Source organism: Strigops habroptila, chromosome 10, assembly GCF_004027225.2.
Source record: "Strigops habroptila isolate Jane chromosome 10, bStrHab1.2.pri, whole genome shotgun sequence".
NCBI classification, from domain to species: domain Eukaryota; kingdom Metazoa; phylum Chordata; class Aves; order Psittaciformes; family Psittacidae; genus Strigops; species Strigops habroptila.
Window position 1 is genome coordinate 34,375,475 of NC_046359.1, and position 26,208 is coordinate 34,401,682.

Genomic DNA, 26,208 nt, shown 5'->3' on the forward strand with positions numbered 1-26,208 from the left:
CATCACAGCAACAATTTGGTGCCTTTCGAAAGGTACTGAACGATGAATGATGCTGCTAATGAATAATGGCAGTGAAAGCGGTTCAGGGAGGAAGAGTGAAGCCACATGAATCTTAGCAATTGCACTCTCCACATACAAAGAAAACCCCTTGTAAACTTTTATGCAAAGATGACATCTCTGACCGGTCTCAGGCACCAAGGCTAGGTATTGGGAAATAAACTGAGAGAATAGCACTGTAAACCCACCCTGGTTTTAGCTCCTGGGCTTGGGTATTGTTGCTATCAGGGCAGGATACTGGCTGTGAGGAGCTGGTAGACTGTTAAAATGCTGTGTCTATAGGGGAATATTTTCTGTAACATCTGTTGTGTGGATTTGTAACAATACAGTATCATTACATTACTAAAAGCTATAGCATGACAGAACAGCATAACTGTCCCCTTTCCCTCACTGACCAGGTGCTCCACAGTAATCCTGGTGCCTCTAGTAATGTTCTGTTTTGGCCTTGCCCTTCAGGACCTGTGTAGGAGACCACCTAGGATCAGAAATCCAAACTGAGCCTGAGGTGAGCTATGTGCTGACACCCCACAGAGGCCATGTGATCCAGATGTGACATCAAATTTCATCTGTCCCTGGGAACGTACCAAGAGAGAGAAAAACTAAATGACCACACCTGAGCATCAACTGGAGGGGAAGAAAGATGTTTTAAATATGAAGCAAGAATAGACAAGATCTGTCCCTTAGGCTGCTAATTAAACAACTGCTTTTCACAGGACCCAAGACCTATGCCATCACCTCCCAGTGAGGGTCATGTCTGTTAAAATCAGTAACTAGTCAAGGTGGACACACATCATGCAAAAGCATGCAGGGACCTCCTTGTCTGGTGACTGCTGGGGAAGAGCTGATGAGGATGCTGGAAGAAGAGTGTTCCCCATTTACCAGAGCAGCAGATCTTTCCAAGTGGCACAGTGTGCTCCAGAGAGCCCTGCAGGCCTGATATCTGCACCAGGCAGAGGATCTCCCTGCACAGGCATAGTGAGTTCCACTTGCTGGAGGGATGTTCTTTTTGTTATATTTTGTATTTCTCAGAGACAGTTTTTGATGAGCTACAAAGCCATGCTCTTCCTTTAAGCTGCGAGACTTATGGCATCAATTATTCAAAGTCTGGGACTAGGGAAAACCTCTCCAGTGATCAGGAGAACATGAAGTTAGGGTCATAGCAATCCCTGCTTCCTCTCATTCTCCAGGCGAAGAACAACTCCCTCCCACGCTCCTCAGCCACCAACAAAAACACTTGGAAAAGGCTGGCACCAATTTGCACTAGCAGTTGCATTTTCTGTAAGGCTGGTAATGATCTGACAACTGCCCTTGGAGTGGCACTTCCCTGGATAGTCACCAGGAAAAAAACCCAGAGAAATTGTGGTGGAGGTCCCAGGTATTGAGTGGATTATCTCCACACTGGTCTTGAGCAAAGCCTATTTTGTAAATGGCTTTTGCATGGCTTTTCTGTGATAGGAAAGGCAGGGGTTGAATAAAACAGGACCATTTTGGGGAACAAGAAGGCGTTTGCTTCCCTACTAGACCTCACATTCTGTGGTTAGTGCTGGCTGCCATGCTTTGTGCTGGGCCAGCAAGGCATGCCACCAGTACTGCTGGGCACAGAGAATATTGCCCTGGCATGTCTTGTAATCTAGGGACTCCCTGATTTTCCCAGAGCTATTTTGGGATGCTACAGAACTAAATGTTCAACCTTTCCTCTCTTAATACATGAATAAAGAAAACTAAGCCTTCCCTACTCTACTTTTCCTGTGATGTTCTATGATAGGAGGCATCCAGAAATTTATTGCAAATACTGTCTGCTCTCTTTTTGCAGCCTGAACGGCAATTCAGTCTTTTATTTCCATGTACAGGTATAATAAACCACAGAAAACAAGGACACGTAGTGATAGGAGAAGGGGGAATGGCTTTAAACTGAAAAAGTGTAGATTTAGGTTAAATATTAGGAAGAAGTTCTTCCTTGTGAGGGTGGTGAGGCGCTGTTCAAGGCCAGGTTGGACAGGGCTTGGAGCAACCTGGTCTAGTGGAAGGTGTCCCTGCCCATGGCAGGGGGTTGAAACTGGATGAGCTTTAAGGTCCTTTCAACCCAAACCATTCTGTGATTCTATGATACCTGATTGTGCTTACCTTGGTGATCAAAAAGCCAATCGTCAGGTTTTTTGCATTCTGCGTATCCTCAGCATGTTTTTGCATGAGTGAAATTACTACATTGTATGTTTTTGGTTCATAATCCATCACTTTGAAAAAATACTGAGGGTTCATTGAATCTGCACCTGCTGAGAAAGTGTTAATAGATTAATAGTAGCCACATAGATGTCCCAGTAGCAGCCTATTGTGTAAGAACTTACTATGGACCCAGAGGAACAGGTTGTTACTGCTCCAAGATCCTTTCAGAGCACTATAGTCTCTCCATTACCAGGAGCTGAGGCATCTGGAGTTAAACTAATTGCGCATTAATCATTCTAGAAATCTCTGGCAAAGTCATAAAAGTCATGCAGATTGCTCAACCCCCCTACATCTGCTTCACCTACATGGCACAGTTTCCCTGAGGCAGAAACACAGTGATTCTTAATCAGCTACCTATCCCGGTGGCTGAACTGAAAAGGACTGCGGCTTGGAGATCATAAACAGTAAAAGAAAAGGACAAAATGGTCCAAAGCTATCTTTTCCTTCCTTCCTGTTAGTGATGGATAGAACAGGATGTTAAGCACCAGAAAGAATAGGCTGCTTCTTGGCCCTGGTTTTGGTTAACAGGAAACATCCCTGAGAAGAAAGCAGCAAAATGCCCAAAAAGGGAAAAAAGAAATTATATGGCAGCAACTGCTTAAACCAGTCTAGACTTTAAGCCATGTAGCTGTGTTGGGTGGCCTCGAAAGCTGAAATTTAGCCCACATGTGCTTGGACAGGAACTTTACTAGAGGGCTGGTGGAAAACACTGCTTCAAGGAAAATGGTTCTGCCCACATCCTCTCAGGTTCAGCGCCTGCACCTCCTCGCTCAGTCCCAGTGCCTGCAGTGTGCAGCAGCAAAAACATTGCTTTGTTACTGCGCCTTGAGACATAGTGATCAAGGTTACAAGGAGGAGCCTGGAACCCGTAAGCCAAAACTTTACAGCCAAATCAGAGCTTGCATTCCCAGAAGAGTCCTTGCCCAGGCAGTAAAACCAGAGGTCTTATCTGCTCAAAGGCCTTTCTACCTTTGAAAACAGAGCGCTGTAGCACAATTCTTTCCTTTCATATCCATTTAATTTCAGCGTATTCCTTGCTCTGTAAAATCAGCTTTCCCAGACCAGACTTTCTGATGAGGCCCTCAGTAACACCTATTGCAACTGACTGAAAGAAGACAGGCAAGCACATTTTGATTTAAAGAGTTCAGGGTTTCTAAATCACAAGTCTCCTGTTTTAACTCAGCAGCCAGTGCCGCTGCTTTGTTTCTACCTCTTTAGCTGATAGGTGCTGTAATGGGAAAGGGCAGGCATTAGCAACTAGCAATCAATATTTCTGCAATTCAGTGTTCAGAGTGCCTGTTTCACTGTAAGCACCAGTGGAGAGGAGGAAAGGACTGGGTAACTGCAGCAAACGTTCATTACCTGGGGAATAGTTTTTCCTGCCAGTGGCCAGGACTGGTCTCCACAGGCTGATGTGCTTCTCCATGGACCACGTTGTGCAGTGTTGATCTCCAAAGTCCAGAAATGTTGGAGTGCTGTTACATATATAGAGCAAGGAAAACTGCTCCTGGAAGTTTTCACAGGATATCCTGCAGAGAAGGATTAAAATTTCACCTTTCAGTTTGAGACACTGGTCAGGTATTCATGTTCATCCCCAATGTCTTTAGAAGAGGATTACAGAGAGCACTACAGGCTATAGCTGAGCTGGCTGATACTTTGCAGAAGTCAGTTCTCAATGCATTTGGGCTGCCCTAACTGCACCTAAAGCCCCCGGGAATGTTCAGTAGTACCCTCTTTCAGTTTAAAGCCATTCCCCCTTGTCCTGTCACTACAGGCCCTTGTAAAAAAACCCTCTCTAAATTGTAGGCCCCCTTTAGGTATTGGAAGATTGTTATAAGGTCTCCCCTGACTCTTTTCTTCTGCAGCCTGAACAGCCTTAGCACTCTCAGCCTGTCTTCACAGGAGAGGTGCTCTGGTCCTCTGGTCATCTTTGTGGCCTCCTCTGGACTCACTCAAGCAGTTCCATGTCCCTCTTGTGCTGTTGCCCCCAGAGCTGAGCACAGTTCAAGCTAGGTGTTTTATGAGGAAGGACAGTGTGACAAAATGACTATGTCTCAGCAAGCTGGATTTTTACTTCTCTCACTTTTCCTTTTTATTTTCTCCACCAGCTTGGCACTTAATCTTGGCCAGCTCTATTTCTCTGGGTCTTCTTTCCTCTGAAACCATCAGGTCAGGGTAACTGCCTAAATGACTCTTCTTTCATAATGAATGCAAACAGAAAACCTGGTAGACAGAAGGAGCAATAGGGAAATACCAGAATTCTCCATCCTCCTTTTTTCTGAGGAGGGTTTCTCTGTATTTAGGCTCAACATGGTCCCACTGAGGAGAGCTGCGAACAGGAAAATATCGACAAGAAGATGTGAGGCACAATTTTCCATCTCTCTGGCCTGCCCATTCCTCTAATCAGCCCATCAAGTCCTGAGGGATCAGGAGGCATGAGCAAACTGCAGATCAGGAATGGGATTGTGCGTGATACCTTCATACCCAAAGCCAGCAGACAGAGCTCTGCACCTTTGCTGTGTCTGCGTTGCCCACCCTAGGATGGGGAACCCTGCCTCTGCCCTCCAAGCCCCAGTCACCTGTCCATATGCTGGAGAGCTTAGTAGGTACCAAGGTGTAGCACTCTGAAGTGCTGATATTACATTGATGTGTAGAGGGCACATTAGCCAGTCAAATGGGTTGTTTCCAAGCAGCATGTTTATAATTAAGAGATAATTGTACTTTCTGCAGAGTTTAAGATAAATAAACAGAGCATGAATCAATAATTTATTGATTTATGCAGTTTACCTATGAACGCGCTCTACTGACATTTCAATTACTGTTAAGATTATAGCTCACCCTTCCAAAGAATGGGAGGATTCTGTCTGAGCATATAGCTATTATCCCAGCCCTAAACATGTCTGCACCACCCGCCAACCCACCCAGACACAACACGCTAGCCTGACTTTACTCAGCAGAGAAAAGTGATCCTAGCAACAGGGAGAGGCAGGATGCTATTAAATCACATCAAAGTGACACATGAACATCTCTCTAGGCAGGAAACCACTGATGCAATTCCACCAGGAAAACGAATATCTATTTATTCATAAAACACTGTTGCAGTCTTCCTCTGTATCATTCTCTTCCTCAGGCAACAGTAGTGAGGTTATACACAAAGCAGCAAAGTGGTCTTTGCATCTCCAAAGCTGCGTGCAGGATCCAAAAGATCAGTTCAAGTCATCCAGCAGCACTTTGTCTTTGCTATAACCAAGGACAATTTTTGTCTGTCTGTGCTCAATACTGCATAAAAATACTGCCCTAGTCTCATAGGCTCTGCTAACCACCCTCTTCCCACATTGACTCGTGGGAGGGGAAGAAGGAGGCGGAAGGAAGATGCATGATTGCTACAGGAGAATTCAATAGAAGCAGCCAGCCAGTGTCTAGAGAAGTGGCCAGAGCTTAGTCCAGGTAATAACAACTCTTTCATCCATGACTTATCTGGATTTACCCACTGGGAAAAATGTACACATAGACAAAAAGGGATACCTGAGCTAGGCCTAGTGATGAGCACATAAAATCAATGCTGCATTAGTTTTCCCCAGATTGGATTTCTGTGGGCAGTTGCTTTGCAGATGGAAAGAACACTTATAATGAACTGATTTAGAAATGTCCTTTTCATCACAATGGGTGCAATGCAGAGGTCGTCTACAATAAGCCTATAAAAAGTGGTTCTTCTTATGAGGTTAAAGCTTGAAGACCATACTTATCACTCCAAGCCCCCTTCCACTCCCAATGGCCCCATGGATTCCAGATCCTGATGATATGTATCCAGCTATTCTTGTAGCGTATCTGTAAAGAAGAAAGAAAAATAAACTCAGTCACAGCTTTTCACAATTGTGATATTCAGGGATGAAATGGGTAATAAAAAGGATCTTCTTCTATACCTTCAAGACCTAGTTTAACTTCTGATCTCATTTGACTGCAGGTAAAAATCAGTGCCTTTTGCTACAGTGTAAAGGAATGACATGTGGGAGAAAACTGTGCCCAATTTGCATTCCTGAAGACAGTGAATAGCTGACACAGAGGGAAGCAGCAGCATTCCTGCCACGCCACATGACTTCAGCAGCCTTGGGAAATTCTAGTGCCTAATTCTGCACATCTAATGCTGTGAGTCAGCAAAGGCAGAAACTTCGAGGAATGAGGTCATCAGACTGCCTGGAGTGAATGTCAACAGTCAGCACGAAGAGATGATGATAAACAGAATCTGTGGCTCTATATCTACAGCACTGTAGTTTCCAACAGCTGCAGTTTCCAGTGTTTCTCTCCTCTTGCTGTTACTGGTTTAAGCCAGAAGCAACTCACTTTCACCAGTGAAAGTGGAAAGGAGAAGCAAACCTTTTGTTTCCAGCTCTCCTTATGCACATAGGCAGTATTGGAAACAAATGCCATGGCAGTCTCTTCCTAAACAAAGGTCTAGCCCCTGGCCAGCCTCAAATCATTCCCCACAGGACACCCCCATGCGTGTCCATGTGTTCGCCCTCCTGTAAGGTGGGGCAAAGACTGTTTCTCCTCTCTGCACACATCATGAGCAGTAGGATGCTGAAACAGCCTGCTTCCTCTCCAATATTCAGGATCCTTCCACTCCTGCCTTGGGGAGAACCATCTGGGGCCTTATCTGTAGCCCAGCAACCCTCATCCTTCTATTTTGGAGCCTCTTGGCTACAAGCAAGTGTCCTCCAACAAGAAGCACTCTGACATGACACCTCGCATGCCACGGCATGAGGGGCTGTAAACCAAAACCAAGCTCATACAGAAAACCATGAAAGAGAGGGGAAGAAGGGAGAAAATAGCTTAGGGAAAACAATGTCTCCTTTCCAAAGTACTTTAAGTTCTGAGATTAAAATGTGTTTCAGCTATCTTGCTTGACAGCATAGCCACTGTTTGGTTTCCTTCTTGGCCTTGCTCACTGTTAACTCTCCTTGTGTGCACTACAGGTTACTGGAGTAAGCCATGTTCTGATTTCTGGCTGTAAAAAAAATCCCTTATTTCTTTTGATCTGTGTGATAAATGGGTCCTGTTTTCAGATCAGCAATATTAATACCTAGCCAGGAGAAGTTCTGCATGAGTAGAACAGCTTTAAAAGATGGGGAAATGCTGTTCCTGAACCAGCAAGTTATTTACTTTTCACATAGTGATTTTTGGCAGCTTGTGATTGAGCTGAATAAATGTAGATTTGCATTATATGACAAATCCCACAATTTCAGCCAGTGCTTCTATTCCCATTTGATAAATAAAAGTGATTTTTTCAAGAGTCAGCATGGAATGCAAATCCCCAGAAATGCTGCATTTGCTGTTGAAGTGTCCCAAACCAAAAATCTTGCATTTTTCCATTAGAAAAAATAGGATTTAGATTTTCTCCCCGTTCCCATCATGCCAGAATCCTTCCATCTCCTGGAATCTGAATTATTTGCTTCAACAATCCCTCCTAAGTGTGAAGCTAATTAAAATTACTCTGAACAGAGCAGCAATGTGACTGCCCTGTAGTGGATCACCAGTACAAGTCCTCGATCTTACCTTCTCAGCTCCAGTGACAGTGTAGGCATGACCCTGTACAATCCCATTCTTCAGCACTGTGTTCGTCAGCTGCAGAAGGGAGAAAGCACAGCTTTTAGCTCTCTGCCACACTGCAAATGTATGGCCACCAACTCCCACAGCTGTCATTTGGCATGGCAGAAAAAAACAAGACTTGCTTTTGACTACAGCAATATCTCAGATACTCTGGCTACAGAGGAACATGACTGTTGTTCCCACTGCAGCCATAAGCAGGCCAGTAAATTTAACAACACTACAGGTCCTCACATATTTCCAAGTTCTTCAGTGGACCAGAGCTGCTGCAACAGCAGAATAACCTGGACTGGGTCATTGGCAGGATTTCCCTGCCACCCACAGCCCAGCATCAGCCACCTGACCTGAGGAGCTAGCTCTTGGCTTGTTTGGAACAGGCAACCTTCATGTCCTGATGAAGCAGGCACTACAAGATACATGTCACACACTTTGCAGCCTTCCCTTACATGTTGTTCAGGGAAGCCTTAGCAATCTTTTAGCAAGACACTTGCTGAGCATCACAAAGCCTTTTGCAACTTCCAAGCATTAACATCTGTAGCCTGCAAATCACGAGGCCATAATAGCAACCTCTCACAGAAGAGAAGTGCATTTTGGCCTTGCTAGAACCAATCACAAAGCTATGAGGTCAAAATCAGTCCTGCTGCAAGAAGATACCACTCTATCGCAGTGGAATTAGTCAGGAGAGAAGCCACAGACCCCTCTCTGACAGAGCAATCCATCAATCTACCAAAAGCCTTTATATTCCTTACTGCATAACTTCATCTACTTTCTACTGCCAAGATCTCTTCAGGCATCCATAGACTGTAACTATTGCACAGAGTGATTCTGGACTTCCTTTTTCATTGAAAAGAGCAACCTTTATGCAAATGCTGTAAACCAGGATGCTACTGACTCTGTGTGTGACTCACCTGGCCTGAGGTGCTACACCCCATCAGACAATGAGATTTGTCAGCTGCCTTCAGTATCTCACCCAGATCTGGAGGAGGATCCTTCAAGGAAAACTGTACTTGGACCCCACCTGTGAAGTCTACTAAAGCATCAGAAGGATAGCCTCCATTCAAGTTCTGGTAGGAACCCTGCAACCTGAAACAAACCCACAACAAACCCCAAGAAGTCAGTTACCCTTCACACTCTGTTTTAATAAACAATTCACAGTGATGGCTTCCACATTGAGGCAGTGAGCATGGGGTATGTAGGCACTGGGGCCAGTTAATGAAAGGAAACATGACTGAAACACATGGGCAGGCACAACACACCCTGTGGAATGAATAAGGCAGAGAGGGACTTTTTCCTATGTATTCACCCACATGTGAGGCAGCTGTCTAGAGCCATTTACAGACTGTGGAAAATAAGAAGGTACATCTCATGCCAATGCAGATGTTTTAGGGACATGAGCTGCATCTCATCATGAAGCACCCAGTTTCCTTCTTCTGAACGGGAAGGGACCCACGGGCAAATAGTTCAAATGGATGTTTCAGATCAAATGGAGCTGAACTGTTGGTTTCTACACCATATTTTGTCATGATTCTTCACAAAAACAGCCAGTATCCGTTTTGCAAATGTGGAATAGGTAGGAGAGGTGAAGGTATTTGCCCATGCTCCCAAGGCAAGGCAGAAACGAAGCTTCAGCACTGTTCTGAATTCACTCTGCTAGAGTGCAATAATAGGATAATAATTTAATATTGCCACCACAGTCCTTGTTGTTTTTATCGTGCGCTTTTTATTGAGACAGCAAATAAGCTGGAACATGTCGTACTTAGAGCAGGTAGAGCATGCTGTTAAACCCCACCATACACACTGTATTTAATGAATGTAATCAAATGAAGTCTGCAGCTAATTGTATTTTGAAGGGTTGTCCTTGTCCTACACTGATGAAAAGAATTTGTCATGGGCACCAGGGAATAACTTCTCAAATGGGAATCTCATAAACAGCATCGCTTGCAACTTTAATTTAATAGAGGTTTTGTTTGCTTTGTAATTAAAATCTTATGCACCAAATTGATACTGAATCCTGAGTCAACTTTTCTGAGATATCTCAGGGCAAAATGTATCCTATTCCTGAGACACCCAAATGCTGCTTTAAGATTTGCTTTTTCCTGACCAAGTCTGCCAAAACAATTAGCTGTCTTCTTCAGCTCCTCTTTACTGCATTGCCAATGTTACACCAGCTTGAATTAGGGCAGGTGTACCAAGTTCCAGCCCTTCGTACTACGCCTAGTACAGGAATGTCTCTTCAGCATGCTTAATAATGGGCAATGTTACAGATGCTAAGGGACCACACTCTGATCTCTTTATTCCTCAGAGGATTTAAACAGGTGATTATCTCTTTATTAATCATCATTAACCCTGCAGCACTTTGGGGACCTCAGCCAAGAGTCAGAGTGCTCTGTGTGACATGAGAGCTGACCAGAGACTCACAGGAGTGCATGTGTTGTGCCAGGACATGTTCTTCGTCCTTCCTCTCATTGCCTGCTCCAAATATCTCTATGATCTCTGATTAGTCACTGTAAACAGAGGCAATTCCAGCTTAGAGTTCACAGTTTTAAACAGAAGAAAATATGGAAAGGAAAACAGAGGCAAAGAAGTTTGCCTGAAGTAAGGAGGAAATGCTCAGCCCCTTTTGTGTCACCAGCCATTGCCTAGTTCATTTTACTTCCCAGGCATTAACATCCCAGAGTTGGACCGGTTGCATTTAGGTCTTCGGCCTGAGACCAGCAACTCCAGGTTATGTTGGGCCTGTGCTTGCCCACAGCCATAGTTCCTTGCATAAGCACAGCACAACAATCACAGCAGCTAGCCTGAACTCCTCCCTGTATGCTTTGCATAAAGCAAAGGGTGAAACCACACGTAAAGAGCATTCAGCTCTGGGCAGAACAATAGACCAGGTATATTTACTTGGCATATGCTTTTTCCAACAAGGATGGCCAGAATTCATTTGATGTTCGAGGGTGTACAGACAGGTATTTTCCATTTAGGAACGGCAGCCGGTCATCTATTACTACATCCACCCAGACTCCATATTGCCAGAACTGGAAATTAAGAAAACAAAAAAAGAAGAGAGAGTAAGAATGAGCCCCTTTCAAGAGCTAATACTCATGCCAAGCAGCAGCCTCCTGAAATAGCACAGGAATTAATCTAAAACATGGATATGTGCAATCTAAAACATTCTCTCCTGAAATGCTTCAGGCTAATTGTTAAACAAGCTCCCAAGTGGCTGGATTTCCCAGTGGCAAGAGAAGTCATCTGGGAATATAAATAGTCCTGTAAACAGTGGGAGGAAATATTAAACAGGGGAAATATGCTAATATTCTTGGGCAATATGAAGCATTCAAGCTCATAAAGAACAATCATGCAGATGGTTCAGTGAGCCTCACTCCTCAGCTGCACTTGGATTTTCCCCTGCAGCACATCTTTTGGCCAAAGAGCCTCCGTCAAGATCCAGTCTCTAGATTTTCTTTCCTCTGTGTTTCAACTAAGACTCTGAGGCACTGTCATGGACAGGGACTCTATAGTGACTAAGGACTGTTTTGAGGTGTTATCCATCTCCTTGATAGATGAGGAGGACGCAGGCAGTCTCTCCAACATGTGGACAGAGCAGGTGTTTCTCCAGATGATGAAACATTTCAAGGGAGAAGATAGACAAAGAGATGTGTTGGGATGAACTAAAGGAGCCATTTCCAGAGTCATTAGCAGATTAATGTAGCTTAGCGTGATTCACAATCATAAGAGGCCAAGCTCTTATTTGCAGTAATGCTAAGAACTCCAGTGGAAGTATGCCAGCAATAGATCTAGTCTACCATGATTTTATTTCAACAGCTTTGGTCAATGAAAAACCTCAAAATGAGCTGTTCTGTTAGAAAAGCACAAGACCAGATGTGCCCAGCAGCAAAGCAGCTTATAGTCTGATAAGCAAAAAGCAGGTTTGATACTACTTATGTCCTGCCTCACCCCAGCCTCTCATTTCCTACATTAGTAGTGGCAGGAGGTGGCACAGTTGGACTCTCCGAACTTGAGCTCCAGGAGTAATTTGAGGGTTCTGCTTGATTTTGGCAGGATAGGGTTTGAGGAAAAGGCTGCCATCGGCTGTCCTCAGCCCAAAAGAGAGACAGACAAAGGGATAGTCCAAAAGGAGCTGCCCTTTCATCATCTAACATGCCATCTGTCACCAGACAACAGCTGGCAGCAGGTCTGTATGGAGAAAAGGTGTGACATCCAGCCGCACTTCCCCATGGTGCTTCATGTGCAAATGCAACATGTAAAAACAGAGAACAATATGGAACTGTCCATGGGAATTGATGCAGTCCAAACCCACTGAGTGACATTTTTCCAAAATCCACATTCTTTGGCCATCTTTGGTAGGGAGATCAGGCTTGGAGACCTTCTGAACACAGCACTGTATGTTTCTTCACTGGTTGAAGAGAGCTGCTTTGTCCTGACTGCTCAGACTTTCAGATCTTGGTCTCATCTGAGCTCACAAGGACAGGAAAAGACACAATGTGAATGAGAAACCTCATGGAAAGTCCTAGGATGCTCTGGGACTGCAAGAGTGGTACAGGAGAAGTCACTGTCCCCCATATGCCTTCAGAGAGGGCCAATGCCTTCACTTTCTGGCTTGAGAGTCTGGCTTCATGAAATGTCTTTATATCCTCAAGACTTAAAGCATTGCAGCTAGGAACTTGACAGTAAATGAAACAATCCCTATGTAGGGAGGCTGCAAAGAGGGAAGTTCTTCGCTTCCACATTTGTGGGGAGCCTTTTAAATCAGGACTTTATTTTTCTGGGCTTAGCAGAGGAGGAAAAAGAAATGGAGAGTTGCAAGACGACAGCAATACTTGTGTTGTTATTTTGCCTCATTTTTTTCTTCCCTTGACAGTCATTTTGGATAAATCCAGTTTTGGAATCAAGCAAGGTGAAAACCCCCAAGCCTTCAACCACTCTTTTTCATGGTGTTAGAAGGCACCTTTTGGATGTGCCCTGAAACTGAGGTCTTGACCAGCCTTTAAAGATTATATCAGGGACATTAAACTCAGGGCAGATCCCTCTGTTCTGAGTTAATGCACTGTGCCATAGCAGCACATAGTGCCTACAGAATACTTCTGGTTTTTAACCAGGCTGAGCTGCTGCTGCTCACTGTCACAACATATGGCACACCTTGCCTCACAGGCATCAGAGCTTCTGTAGCAGAGAAAATGATTCCTATACAAACACAAGATTATCTTTATTCCTGGACAAACAACCTCAGTGTAATTATTCCTTAGATAAAAACATCACCCATCTCTACTACAGCTGATGAAGTGCTTAACACATTTAACTCTTACAGCTGAACAGCCAGTGTTGTGTACGAAGACTGAAGCAGCCCAAGAGGCAACATGCCCCAGATCCAAAAAGGTGAAAAAAAAGTTATAAGCTAAAATTATTATATTAGCATATGATATGGCTTGTTTGTGATTCTTCACTGAGCTGAGGACTGGTGGCTTAGCCTGTGGATGGCAGTAAAATATCTTTGGTGGAATAATTGAAAGCATTGCCAAGAAGCATTTCTATTCAGAGTAGCTTTCTCAGGGGTTTATTGCTCAAGGAAAGCCAGAAAGAGTTGCATTGATTTGCAGATGAGATGACAGTGAAAACATTTTCAAATAGTGTAAGGTATTTATACTGCTTAAGATGTAAGGATTGCTCCTAACTAATCTTTTCAAAGCTCTCATGAAAGACAATCTAGCTTGCATCCTTTTAATGTGTTTGAAGCAGACTGGTGTCCCTTTAGCTGGTTTATCTCATACAGTGCACCTCTGCATGCTGGAAATAGGCCAAGAAAGAAACATCTGGTATTCCAAGGAGCAAAGGAACAGAGCAAAATTTAGACCGCCTGCAAGATAATCCTCCTGGTGTTGCTCCATGAGAGGTCCCAGGAGTCAAAGAAGCCTCAATACCAGGGAACTGAACTACATAAAACAATTTGTGAAAGAAGGGGGGTGATGAATGGTCGAGTATATACTGGTTCTCTACATCCAGTTTAGCCTCTGGAGCTTAATGGTACTGCAAGTGCTTCTAATCCCACAGATGTTTGATCCACTCAGATACAAGAAAGCAAAACCTGCCAGTTACTACCCCTTCCTGGGAGATTCAGAGAGTTTCAAGAGTGCTTCTCTCTGAAACAAATCTCCTTTCAAAATATCAAAAGCCTGCTCCTCCAAGTTGTCTCCAAGGATTTGTAATTTCAAGCCATTTTTGTGAGCTAAAAGGGCAAGGTGAAATATATGGGGATACAGAAATGAAACTAAATAGATAAAGAGCACAGGTGTGTTGACAGCCATAACAAATGTCCAAATCACAGCAGATACCAGAAGCCATGTAAAACGTACATATACACAAATCTATCTGAACGGCTGGTATCAGTACTTCTGGAGTTGTCACTTTCAGAAAGGTTTTCCAATTCTCTGCAATGTGATTGCACCACCTGGAGCACAAGGAATCATTAGAAAATCTGGGATTGTCTGCAAAGTTCTGGACTGGGAGCCAGCACTGAAGAACCAAAGCATTCAAAGCTATTGAGATCTGGGACTACAGTTTGGATTGCTCTATAATCCAACCAGTCAAGCCCAAGCAGTACCAGTACAGCAGAGAATACATACCCGGAAATGAAAAATCCCAGCATAATCATTCTGGAATCCTTGATCCCTTGGTAAAACATTTCCCAAAAATTGTTTCTGCAGTGTCAGAGAGCCCAGGGCAGCCAGCATCCAGCAGTCACCTCAAGGGAGAGAAGAATTCAGTGTATTCAGTCAATTACTCTTGTGGACCATAACTAACTCTTTAGGAGAGTGGACTTCAGCATCTGAGACATCCAAAAACTGGTTTGTTAAAAGAAACTAATGTTCTTGTGTCTCTTTTTCCTCCCCCAAAACACTGAATGAAGTATTCAACAGCAATGTCCACTGAGAACCCTGATGCCACCCAGCTATGCTCTTCCACTTTCATTCTTCTCCTATCTTTTGTGGTCATATTGAGACCTACAATCTAAAATACGGATTAGGAAACCTACAAACCTCTCAGTGGGGTGAGAAATAGGAAGACATTTCTATATGGGAGCAGAGCTGCTCTCAAAGGCAAACATGGTTATGGGCCAGGAGAAAAGGATGGAACTGATACAGGGTGCAGACACATGTTAGAGCTGTGCCTACTTGTCGCAGAACTGTGACCTTTGTACTTGAAACACCTGCCCTGTCTCAGTTGGACCTTGTCCTTATATACATAGAGGGCAGGTGTCCTACATAAGCAACATGGATTAGAGCTGTTGCATTTGGGAATCCTGTTAAATATCCGCAATAAATTGTGTGTGGACTTGTGAGAGTCTGGATTGACCTGCAATCGTGGTTTACTGCAGCTACCATGGTCTTCCCACCGAGCAATCAGAACATAGCAAAGCAATCACAGGTTATTGCTTTGTGCCAAACTTTTCCAAAACAGGACTATGACCTTACCTATTTCTCCTTGCATGAGATCAAATCTGCTAATGCCATCTATGATCAAATGAGGATTTTTCTGCAGTTCCTGGAGGAAGAAAAATGCAAAGAGCAGCATGAGTACCCTGCTTTGCCAGTAGTGTGCTCCTGCCCCTTGAAGCCCCTTGCTTGCCTACCTTTTCCACATCTGAAAACTATTCCTCTTAAGCCCTGATGTTTTGTTGCCTGTCACCAACGAAAACAGAAGAGATAGTCAGGCATCTCTTCTTTAGTCTGCTCAGCTATTCCTAGTGATGGGGGCTTGCAGCTAGGCGTGCACTGAGTTTTCATTTGGGTTTCTCTAATGCTACCAACACCTTTAAAAGAGGGCTCTGAGCCTGACGGCAAAATCATGCACTTTCCTGGGGGAGAGAGAGGCAGAGACACAGAGACACAACCAGTTTGGAGCAGGATCTGTACTTCAGCTCAGCAATGGGTCTAGGAATGTTTTATTCTCTGAACCTTTTGTGTTTCCATGCAGGACTAACATAGATCAGCCTGGGCTGCTTTTCATCACTCTGGTGAGGAAGCTATAGAAAGAGAGCTTAATCTCTGGCTGCAAAATCCCATAGGCCTGGCTGACATTTTTGGTTCAGGGGGAATTTTCCTTGCATTCTTTGAAAGTCTGGCTTGGGCAGTGAAGGGGGAAAAACTCCAAAGCCTGGTTTGCACACAGAAATGTGAACCATTCTCCCTCCTGAACCTGCTATTGGTCTGGGATATCTGACTGCTCAGGTAGAAATGGCCCAAGCATCCCCTGTGAGCCACCCTTGGCACACCCCAACTGGGTAAAGCTCTGCTTTGAAAGAGCAGCCTTAAACAGGGAAGTCACCACGCACCTAAGAAAATGAAGAGATAAAAGGGAGAAAAAAAACCATCTGAGTAAGAAAAATAATACAGCAGCTCATCCTTAAGTAGGCCCTGGCATTTCTTCTCCCAAATCGATTTGACATGCTGCACAAAAACGAGACCAGCACACAACGCGATTCGCACAGTTGCATGAGCTCAGCATTAGCAAACACTGTCAGGTTTCTGAAATGGCTTCACGGTGATCAAACCCCTCCAAGAAGTTTCCCTGTCAGGAGAAGATACAACACAACATCGCTGCTCCAGGCTGGTGGACACATCATGCTCCCACAGCATGCTCTTCTGCTGACACCAGGGGAAGCAGCCTGGGCAGATATTTTCCTTGACAGATGCTGGATGTAGCTACCTGCACCTATCCCAGGTCTTCCAGGATTTGTGATAAGAGGTTTATCAACAGCATAAAGGAATGGGTATTTTTGTTCCCCCATCATTTCTGAGACTGTTGAAGTCTTAGTTGCCCCAGGCAGGGTGGCTGGCCTCCGATGGATGCGCTACAGTGCAGAGCTGCCATAGCGGTAGCCACCACATAGAAACATCAGTCTGAAACTGACGGGAAGACAGCTGCTTCTCTTATGCAGATTCCCAAGGAAAGGGCTGATGGTCTGCTCTCTGCTGGGACAATAAAGCTCTTAAGTGCACTGTTACAGAGACGAGCTGAAAAGTCAGCCCATTAGATGTCTCAGCAGATATCCTATTGCCCATCAAGACATTCAACTCCCCAGTAAACAAACAGGGATGAGTTGAGTCACTAAGCAGGTTCCTTGCCAAGAATAACCAGTGATTTTGTCTAAAAAATGAAGACATGATCTGAAGTCAGCCCCATCCAACATGCCTTGTCTGTGCATACAGATTGTGGCTATCATAGGGGACAAAAGCTGAAGGCAAACACTCTTGCTATAATCCTCACCCACAATACACTAAGCTTTGCTTCCAGGCGGGGTGTATTCCTACAGATTTAGAAGCAGAAGCTGAAGCAAACGCAGGAGGGGGCAGTGGTGGGGAATTACAAGACCAGATACTCAGAAGAGCTCTGGAAGAGCACGACCCCTGCAGTCAGTAGTGGAATGGCTGTTTCCTTGAAGGATGCTGTGTGGAGGGAGCCTTAGCTAAATGCAGAGGGTTTCTGAAAGAGCATAGAGTCGACATAATTGTGATGGGTGCAGTGCTTTGGAAATCTCGGCCTTCTCAATCAGAAGGAAAGGAAGCCTCCAATTAGCTCCTCTTCTTTCAAAGTCATAAACCACCAGAAACTATTATCTACTAGTGCAAAACACAGCTAAGCACGTAGTTGCCATTACACAAAACATGCCTCACTACTTGCTAGTGCTCAAATTGCACAACAAATAGAGAAACCACAGATTTAGCTATAAGTCTGTCCAGAAGCAGGGCCTTGTTTCACTGCAAAATTATGATGAGGCTTTGTGGCATCTTCCCTGAGACTTCTCAGTTTTAGCCAGAGGGGGAAAAGAAGAGGGAGCTCAAGGTGACACGTGGTTTCCCCTCAGAGTACCCATGAGTCCAGCAGTAAAGGCAACCATATGGTCTGGAAGTCAAGCGCTCTGCCTAAACTCATCCCCCCAGGACAAAGCTATCATTGCTCGCTTTCCCTGGCCCATTGAAGACTTCATTATGCATTCAGAATAAAAGAGAAGTTCAAATCAGTTCATCCTCCTGGGAATAGTCTTACCACAGAAGTACTGTTTATCCAAAGGGCAAGACGGAGAATTAATTTGAGAGGTGGAAGGACAGTGCCCTGTACATGCATTTCTTTGTAAAGTTCTTTTTGTAACTGCTTGAAATTCTTAAGGAAGAACAAGTCCCCAGAAGTTAGTGGTGAGTAGTGTAGATGCAGGCCACATGCAGAGGACACAGTCAAACATTTCTGAGGAAAACTGGAAGCCCAAGGTGGGATTTCATAGGCAGCATAAGCCAGTCTGACTGCAGGCTGCTGCTCAGTATGGTGGTCTGACCACGGCCACTTTCCCACAGATCTCCCCATTGGCATAGTATGATCCCGAGTGCAGGCTCAAGAAATTAAGAAGCAGGAGATGACTCTTAGCACAGCTGTCTCCTTATCAGTTCACTTTAACCCTACAGTAAAATCCCAGCCTGGCTTCTGTTTCTGCCACAGCACTGCATCTTTCCCTTCAGCTGCACTTGCATTACTCCCTCCTGCTCCAGGTCAACCTTCTCGACACATCCTGCCATGGTGACCCACAGTGTTCCCTGTTCAACACACACCAATTACAAGAAATAAAAAGGCTGCTATTGATTGAAAGCCAAACTCTGTTCTCAGCTGGACAAATCTTAACTCAGCACCACTGCTGCGCCCGGAATAGTGTTGCTCTGGATTAAGAAGCAAACATGGTACTGCAGTTCCCCAGGCTGAAGGCACTGCCTAGCAGTGCACTAAGGAGGGGTCAGGCACACCACTGCATATGTTCCATAACCACAGGAAACCTCCATAGGGTAACTAACACAGAAATAAGCCAGTTGGAATAACAAGGGAGAGAAGAACAAAGGATAAACTGTGCTGCACCACAACAAAGGTCTGCCTGTTGCAATGACTTGTCTCCAGCAGCTTGGAGAGGGAAAGGATAACCAAGCAAGCTGAAACTAATGCTCCTGCCGCATACATGCTCCCACTCTCCACCACTTGGAGGCTAAAGAACTTCCAAGGCTGGAGGTTCTATCCATAGTTTTGTGTTTATTAGGCCTTGAGGGAATTGGGAATCTGCCTAATCTATTTATTTTTTTAAACTCATATTGTGCTTTTCTTTGACATTCTCTTAGGCAGGAAGAACCAGGCTAATCTCAAGGGGTTTTCTTGCACTACCAGAACTTGGCTCTCTGCTCTGAGCAGAATAGCTCAATTCCTGTTACCTGTGTTCAATACAAATGCCTTAGTTGCTTAAAAAGCCCTGCTCTGCTCCAGCTTGCTTTCACAATGAAAGAATGAGGTTGTCAGACTCTTCACAGGTGGGGAGCCCACATATATAAGAGCAAAGTCCTGTTGGCAGGCAGACTGGTGTCCAACAACCAGCAGGAACAGAACCCAGATCAGATTTTACTTGCAACCCGTTTGCTTTGTGTGGCTCAGTGCTAAAAAACAATGACAATTGCAAACACAGGAGGTAAATACAACCGAGGTAAACAAGGGAGATAGACCTGTCTACCCCAAGCCTTTGAGAGGCAGTTTCCTTACAGGTCTTGAAACCTCCCACTTAGACCATACAGTACAAGCTGGGTGACACCAGCTATTCCCCTGTGGTCACCACAACCATACAATCCTGCTAGCTGAGTCCTCAGCCTGAGAAAGAGGGAGGCAGGTGAGACAGACCATCATCAGAGCACTGCTTTTCCCTTAACATAGAATCCATGCATTCCCCCTATGCCCGACACATACAACCAGCCCTCTCCAAAAATCAATAGAGCCAGGAGATACTATGCAAATAAACCTTCCTCATTTAAAGCCTGCGCAGAAAGTTAGATGTAATAAATGGTGATGCACTGCTGCTTCCCCAGCCCAAAGATACAAACTCTGAAGCTGAGGTCAGATGCAATCAGCCGAGTAGGCGAGGGCTGACACAATGGCAGCCTGGGAACGCTGTTCAATTACACTGATTGCACACACACCCTCAAAATAAGGTGAATTGATTTTGATTTTCATCAAGGAGATATACTGAGCAGGATCCAAGGGCCTTGTGGCCCCTGGGAAGTACTGGAGCTGTGAACTCCATCAGGAACAGCTGGCGAGCAGCTTTGGCTCAAGTCAGAGAATGGCCCCAAGGTGACAGACCTGCAGGCAACAGAACAGTACCATCTCTCATCACCACTCATTTCCCGTAACTTGCTTTATTAAAGCAGCTCATTTGACAATCCATATTTCTCCCTCCCACCCCTTTTCCTTTAATATAAGAGCTATGTTTTTAGGTTAACTACAAACCGTTGTCTGATTTTTTGCCTGAACAAAATCTTTTTCTCCCCTCCAGCTATACAGGCCAAGGCTGATGCAGTAGGAACTCCAGCTCAGCTTATCTGTCTGGAAAGATTCTGACTTCAAAATGATTTTTTTTAAAGGATCCATTTTGGTTTAGTTGGTTCCTGGGTTCAAAATTCCTTAATGCTGATGGTATTTTCTGGGAATTAAATACAAGGCCAATAAACAAATAACCACCAAAAGCAGTGCAGGTTACATTTGCTTTGGGAAGGGACAGAGGAAGGGAGGAAAAAATGTGAGGAAGCCCTTTTGCAAAATTACTGAATCAAATGACAAATCACTTTTCCCAGCAAAAAAGCACTGGCTCAAAGTGTGCCATTTTCCAAAATGCTTTTTAGATGCTAAGTGCAGTAGCACAGTTCTAAGCCTCTGCTAAGAGAACAGAATATATCCCTTGCTCAAGCTCAAACTAAAGCAACCTCTTTCTGTGGCTTCTATCCAAGGCCTCAGACTGGTGGACTTCTTTTAGACCCTATTCTTCCCTTCCCCTGACACCAGGTACAAGATAAATACCCAAAAAGTCCATGCCCTGATGCTATGAACAGACTGTGATGATGCAGAGGAAACCCATGTTGGCTACTTCAGTCCTTTCTCCCCACACACTCCTACAAGTTATATCAGAGGCACCCAGTGATTTCTCTCATGTTGATCCTGGCCTGGCTACCTTGTAGCTTTTCCCTCTCTGCTGGTTGCCCCCCAGACATCACAATCTGTATTAAGCAGGGGATGGACTGTCCTACACCAGCTCCTGCTCAGCAATCCCTCCCTCCATAAGGGAGCTCCAGGGTCCTGAAGGGACAAAGGGCGAGCACTGTGGGAACAGTGGCCTGTGACCTTAATCTTCAGCAACTTCACCCTCTGCCCATTTTAGTCTTTTTTTAAAGCATAAGCACTGAAGATCAGAGACTATCCTTAACATTTATAATAGGAAGCATATCGAGCACAGTGTTGGGCTATCCCAGATGCAGGGCCTTGCTGCGTACATGGTAATCTCCTCTCACACATAGAATCACAAAATGGCTTGGGTTGGAAAGACCTTAAGACCGTTTACTTCCAACCCCCTGCCACAGGCAGGGACACCTTCCACTAGAGCAGGTTGCTCCAAGCCCCATCCAACCTGGCCTTGAACATTGCCAGGGATGGGGCAGCCACAGCTTCTCGGGGCACCCTGTGCCAGCGCCTCACCACCCTCACAGTAAAGAACTTTTTCCTTATAGCCAACCTAAATCTCCCCCGTTTAAGTTTAAACCCATCACCCCTTGTCCTATCACTACAGCCCCTGATGAAGAGCCCCTCTCCAGCATCCCTGTAGGTGCCCTTCAGATACTGGAAGACACCACATTCAAAAATACAACCAATGTTAGCAAAGGTAAAGCATTCCACATTCAGTACCACTACAATTCACATTGTCTGGATCATCCTAACTCAGTTTCTTTTTGCATCTGTATAGTACTATGCACTATGGTCAGATCAGAGTGAAATCTTTAGCCTAAACCTTAATTGATTAAAAACGTGTATTCAGCAACACCAGATCATTCCACGACTTCCTCTCTTCCACTCAACTGCTTGTGTGAAGGAAAAGAACAAAAGTTCATCTGTTCCGAACATTTTTAAAGGAGCATCTCAGTTTTTTAAATCTGACATAACTCTTCAAGGAGAATTTCCCTTTGGTCTTTATAAAAGTCCAGCTATAGAAAATAATTTGTTCAGTCTAAAATAGAACTTCTCTTCCATTTCTCAGAACTGTGGGTGAACCAAAAGAACAGTTAATTGCAGAGCTCCTACTGTATCTGGTACCTCCAGCCCCACGTCTAGTAATGTTTGAAGTGCCCCATGCAAATCTCTGTTAGAAATTGAACACATTTCAGTTGATGTAGACTAAGGGCCTGGGGATGAAAATACAGTCTGGAGCAGTCCCCATCTGATGGGAAACTGCAACTACTGCGGAGTGAGAAGTGGCATTTCAAATGCTGTCCTGGTACTCCTGGCTTACCTTCACCCTCAGGGACTCCCATATTCAATCAGCTCATTTTACGAGCCACATGATAAAGCACCGACACAGATTGAAAGTGCCTTTACCTTTGCACACACAACTTCTCTGATGCTTTCAGGCCCTGCTGCAGCAGCAGTTAGTGAGAAGTTCAAGCTTCAGGTCTCATCCCTATCACCACAACACTGCTGCCACAGCCCTGTTGGTGTCCAAGCTGCTGCTTCTGCTCCATCTAACACTTCAGTATATCATGTTCCATTTACACTGAGGCTGGGGCTTCCCACCTTTCCATTCAGGCATCCACATTTAAGAGCTCTGCAGGCTCCCTGCACTAGCCTGCTTCCATTCTGGGACCCATGGCTTTCAATGTTCATGCTAGCAGCAGCCTCTGATACTGCTATGCCACAGTCACCACAATGCCAAGCTCCAGTGTACTCTCATTGCCCTACTTGCATCTGCCATCTAAATAAATCTTCTCCAGTTGTCTTGTCCTGTCTCTCACAGTTACTTTCTCTACCCTGGGGGTTTCCTTCAGGAAGAAGGACTGGTTTGCTCCAGCCCAGGGAAGCCAAAAGCCTCAGGCACCATTGCTGTGCTCAGCAAAACCCAGCAAAGGGACAGCACATGGCAAATCCAGTAGCTGCATTAGCAGCAAATGGTACATAGCAGTGCTATATAGCACAGTCTGACCACAGAAAGATTCCCTAAAGCAGGTCCTAGGATAAAAGAGCTGAGTGTGTGATTCCACCTTCCAGTTTAAACATCCATATGCCAGATGATGACAGCTGCCTATTAAACTGCAACTACGAATCAGCAGATAAACACACTTCATTTCATTCCTTGTCCCAATTACTTTAAATAGGTATTACTGAGTCAGTGGCTTGGATTTCAAAAATCAGAGATCTTTAATAGAATTAGACAGCTTTTCCGGTTTGCACAAAGTCCTCTAGAAGCTGATCAAAGTGGGAGCGCTAGTTCTAGACAGGTTCATGGGTGGAAACAAGCTTCCTACAAAAACATACCCAATGAAATCATTACTGTTACAGAAGTTATCTTTCCTCCACACATCCCACAGCAAGAATCCCTCAGTGTCATGCTCCCGGTGTTCCCCTTGGGGTCTACTTCCCTGGTTAGCACAGATCTTCCTCAAGACGAACTCCTTTAGCCCCTGGCCATCAGTGCTCCCATGGACTATGAAACACCCGGTGTAACTCACCGTTGGCCTCTTCCATTGTATTTGGTGCAGCTTATCCTCTGAGACCAGGTCAGGACCGATGGAGCTGACATGAGCAGGGAAGGTGGCATCCTCAAAAAGCAGTCCTTGGCTCAAACATGAGGCTCGCAGGTGATTGAAGTCCTGGTTATTAAATTTCTTCAGGTTCTGGAGGCTTCCCATTGTCCCTGTTGCTTGCCTGCCCTGCTCTGATGTCAGACCAGAGCCAGAGGCAAACATTGTGCCCTTTTCCTGTGAAGGAGAGACATGGACTGCTATTAGCTTCCTGATCAAAAATGGTGCCTTAGGAGTGTATCGGGAAGCAAACACCTCCCCATGCCCCCAAGAGTTTTGTGCTTGTGAAGCTGAGGGCAGTCACAGTGACAAAATCCTTATTAGCTGGAAATGCATGAGGAAAGAGTAGTTGTCAAATCCCAACTGGTTTATCTTAAACCAGGGCTGTCACTGCTACAAATTCAATTTTGAGTCTACCCTGAAGACAGAGAGCAAAGCTATTAGCAAGCTGCTGTGTTAGCATTGAGGCACATGTGCAACGCAAGTGAGTGTAAGGGATGGAGCAGGAGCTGCAGACACAGGAGAGGATGGAGGTGGTGCGAGCAGGAAGGCTGCTGTGAGGTACACAGGGCATTTTTGAGTTACTTCATTGCACTTCCACTAGTGAGTGCTTGATGGTCACTCTCTGTGAGATGTAAAGGCAGCAGAGACTTACCTTTCCTTGGGATCTGATCCAAAGACCCCAGGCAGATTGGGGGTGACTGCCAACCAGCTTCAGACAACCCACTAGACTCCCTACAGCTACAACGCTGAGACAGGGCCAGCAATTCCTGCCCCTGGCTTCCACTTAAGATGTACTTTCTCATAAATTAGCACTAGAAGATTCACCACATGCCCTGGGCAAGCCACTCCTGCATTTAATTAACCAACTTCGCAGTGCTAATTTCTAGCTTGGAGTCACTTAATTTCACTTTCAAGCCAGAGGATGTCACAGCTTCTTCCCCCTCCCCACTCTCCCATCCCGCCTTTTTTTTCCTCTACTTATTTATTTATATTTATTTTTAGTAGATTAAAGGCTCTTTCCTACCAAACTTTTCTGTAGATCTGAGATGTTCCTGGTGCGGCACAAAGCAAGCAGATGGCTCCAGTAAGAGCAAAGCCTCAGATTTGTATTGTGAATCGTCCACACATGTGAAAAACACACTGAAGGTGTGATACAGCCCCCCACATACACGTTTTTTCTTGGTGTAATCCCCTTTCTCTATGCTTCAAGTCACTTGGCCTCCTGGCATTGTAACAACAGCATAGAAAAAATAAGGAGTTTTGCATCTCATTGTTTTAATTAAAAGCCCCACAAAAATCAGATGGAATTCAGAAACCTCCCTCGGCCAACAAGAAGAGAGAACATTCCCCTTGGGCTTGCATTTTTTAATACAATGGAAATAAATCTCATGTAATGTACCATAACACGACAAGGGAATGGCTTCTTCTTAACAAATACTCATTTGAAACTGTGCCCAGGCCCCATGCATGCTAAGATCTATTTCTTGCAACAGTGTTCCAGCAAAACTGATTACTAATTCCAAAACTCAAATTAAAACTAACAGAGCTTGAAGGCTGGGTCTGACACAAGTTCCCTCTCTTCTGACAGAGAACAAGAGTTTTTAGCATGTGTGTGTGTGTGTTTAATTACGTTGTTTAACATATCCGGAATAAATTAGCATCCAGACTGAAGAAAAGAATACACTTAACTACTTCTCCCTGGCAGGGATAACTTTATCAGCATTGTGTCTGGGGGCACACATGCACGGATACGCAAGCTCTATATACATCCCTGCCACTGTGCAGGCAGCCCGTATCTGGCTGGCATTGTCCTGCCTGCACCAGTGCACTCCGCTTGCCACCTTGTCTGGACGGAGCAGCATCCTGAACCCTGGCCACAGCTCTCTCCTGGTTAGCTCTCACAGGTGCATAAGTAACAGCTTTTATAGCAGAATATTGCCTACTGGCAGGGGGAGCTTCTTACCGTTACTGAACTCTGAGGCAGGAAGACTTTAAAGGGACAAAGTTGTAACGCAATGGGTCTCAGAGGCATGGCCCTTGGACTGCTCCTTGCCACAAGATGTTGGGGGAAAGAGGGAGGGATTTCAAACACTTGCAAAAGCTGGTTCAGACATAGAATCATAGAATGGTGTGGGTTGGAAGGGACCTTAAAGATCACCTAGTTCCAGACCCCTGCATATACATATTCTGTGTACAAATGTCACATTTTAAGAACACTGAAACTCTAGAGAAAATCAAGAGACTGCTTCTCAATGAAGGAAGCAAATTATTATTCACAAGGGATTAAACATTTACTTAGTCTAGGCATCTCCTCCAAAACATTTACTTACCTGAAATGGGGAAAGGAATCACACCCCAGTTTGTATCTACTGCTCTTTTTTGATTCCTCTTCCTTCTCAGCAAGGAGAGATCCGTCTTCTTGCTGGCTGTCTCAGAGGGTCAAATGACAAGGGTGAGGAAGGGAAGAACAGTGGAAAAGCTACGGAGAGGATAAAAAGAGATCAGGTGTGACAGTTGGAAGAGATGGGAAAGAAAGGGGAGTCCCTGAGGATATCAGAACAAAAAGGTTGGTGAACCCTGCAGAAACTAAACCTGGGAACCACAAGCACCCACCATTTTCTGCATTAAACAGCTTAAAAGCCAGCAGCAAAGAGTGTCTCTTGTTTCCCTCCAG

General features: G+C 44.8%; 1 protein-coding gene across 1 annotated transcript in view; it reads right to left on the reverse strand.

Moving 5' to 3' along the window:
- The window catches only part of LOC115613717 (calpain-13-like), a 45,820-nt gene extending 19,899 nt beyond the window's left edge, over window positions 1-25,921 (reverse strand). Inside the window, exons 1-11 of the mRNA XM_030499571.1 lie at window positions 25,865-25,921; window positions 23,460-23,708; window positions 15,366-15,435; window positions 14,517-14,635; window positions 10,780-10,913; window positions 8,793-8,967; window positions 7,834-7,902; window positions 6,023-6,108; window positions 4,535-4,609; window positions 3,643-3,809; window positions 2,182-2,327 (exon numbers count right to left, since the gene is read on the reverse strand). Coding sequence (XP_030355431.1) covers window positions 2,182-2,327; window positions 3,643-3,809; window positions 4,535-4,609; window positions 6,023-6,108; window positions 7,834-7,902; window positions 8,793-8,967; window positions 10,780-10,913; window positions 14,517-14,635; window positions 15,366-15,435; window positions 23,460-23,696 — 1,278 coding nt within the window. The 5' untranslated portion in view covers window positions 23,697-23,708; window positions 25,865-25,921. The remainder of the gene's footprint in view (window positions 1-2,181; window positions 2,328-3,642; window positions 3,810-4,534; window positions 4,610-6,022; window positions 6,109-7,833; window positions 7,903-8,792; window positions 8,968-10,779; window positions 10,914-14,516; window positions 14,636-15,365; window positions 15,436-23,459; window positions 23,709-25,864) is intronic.
- Window positions 25,922-26,208: the final 287 nt, after the last annotated feature.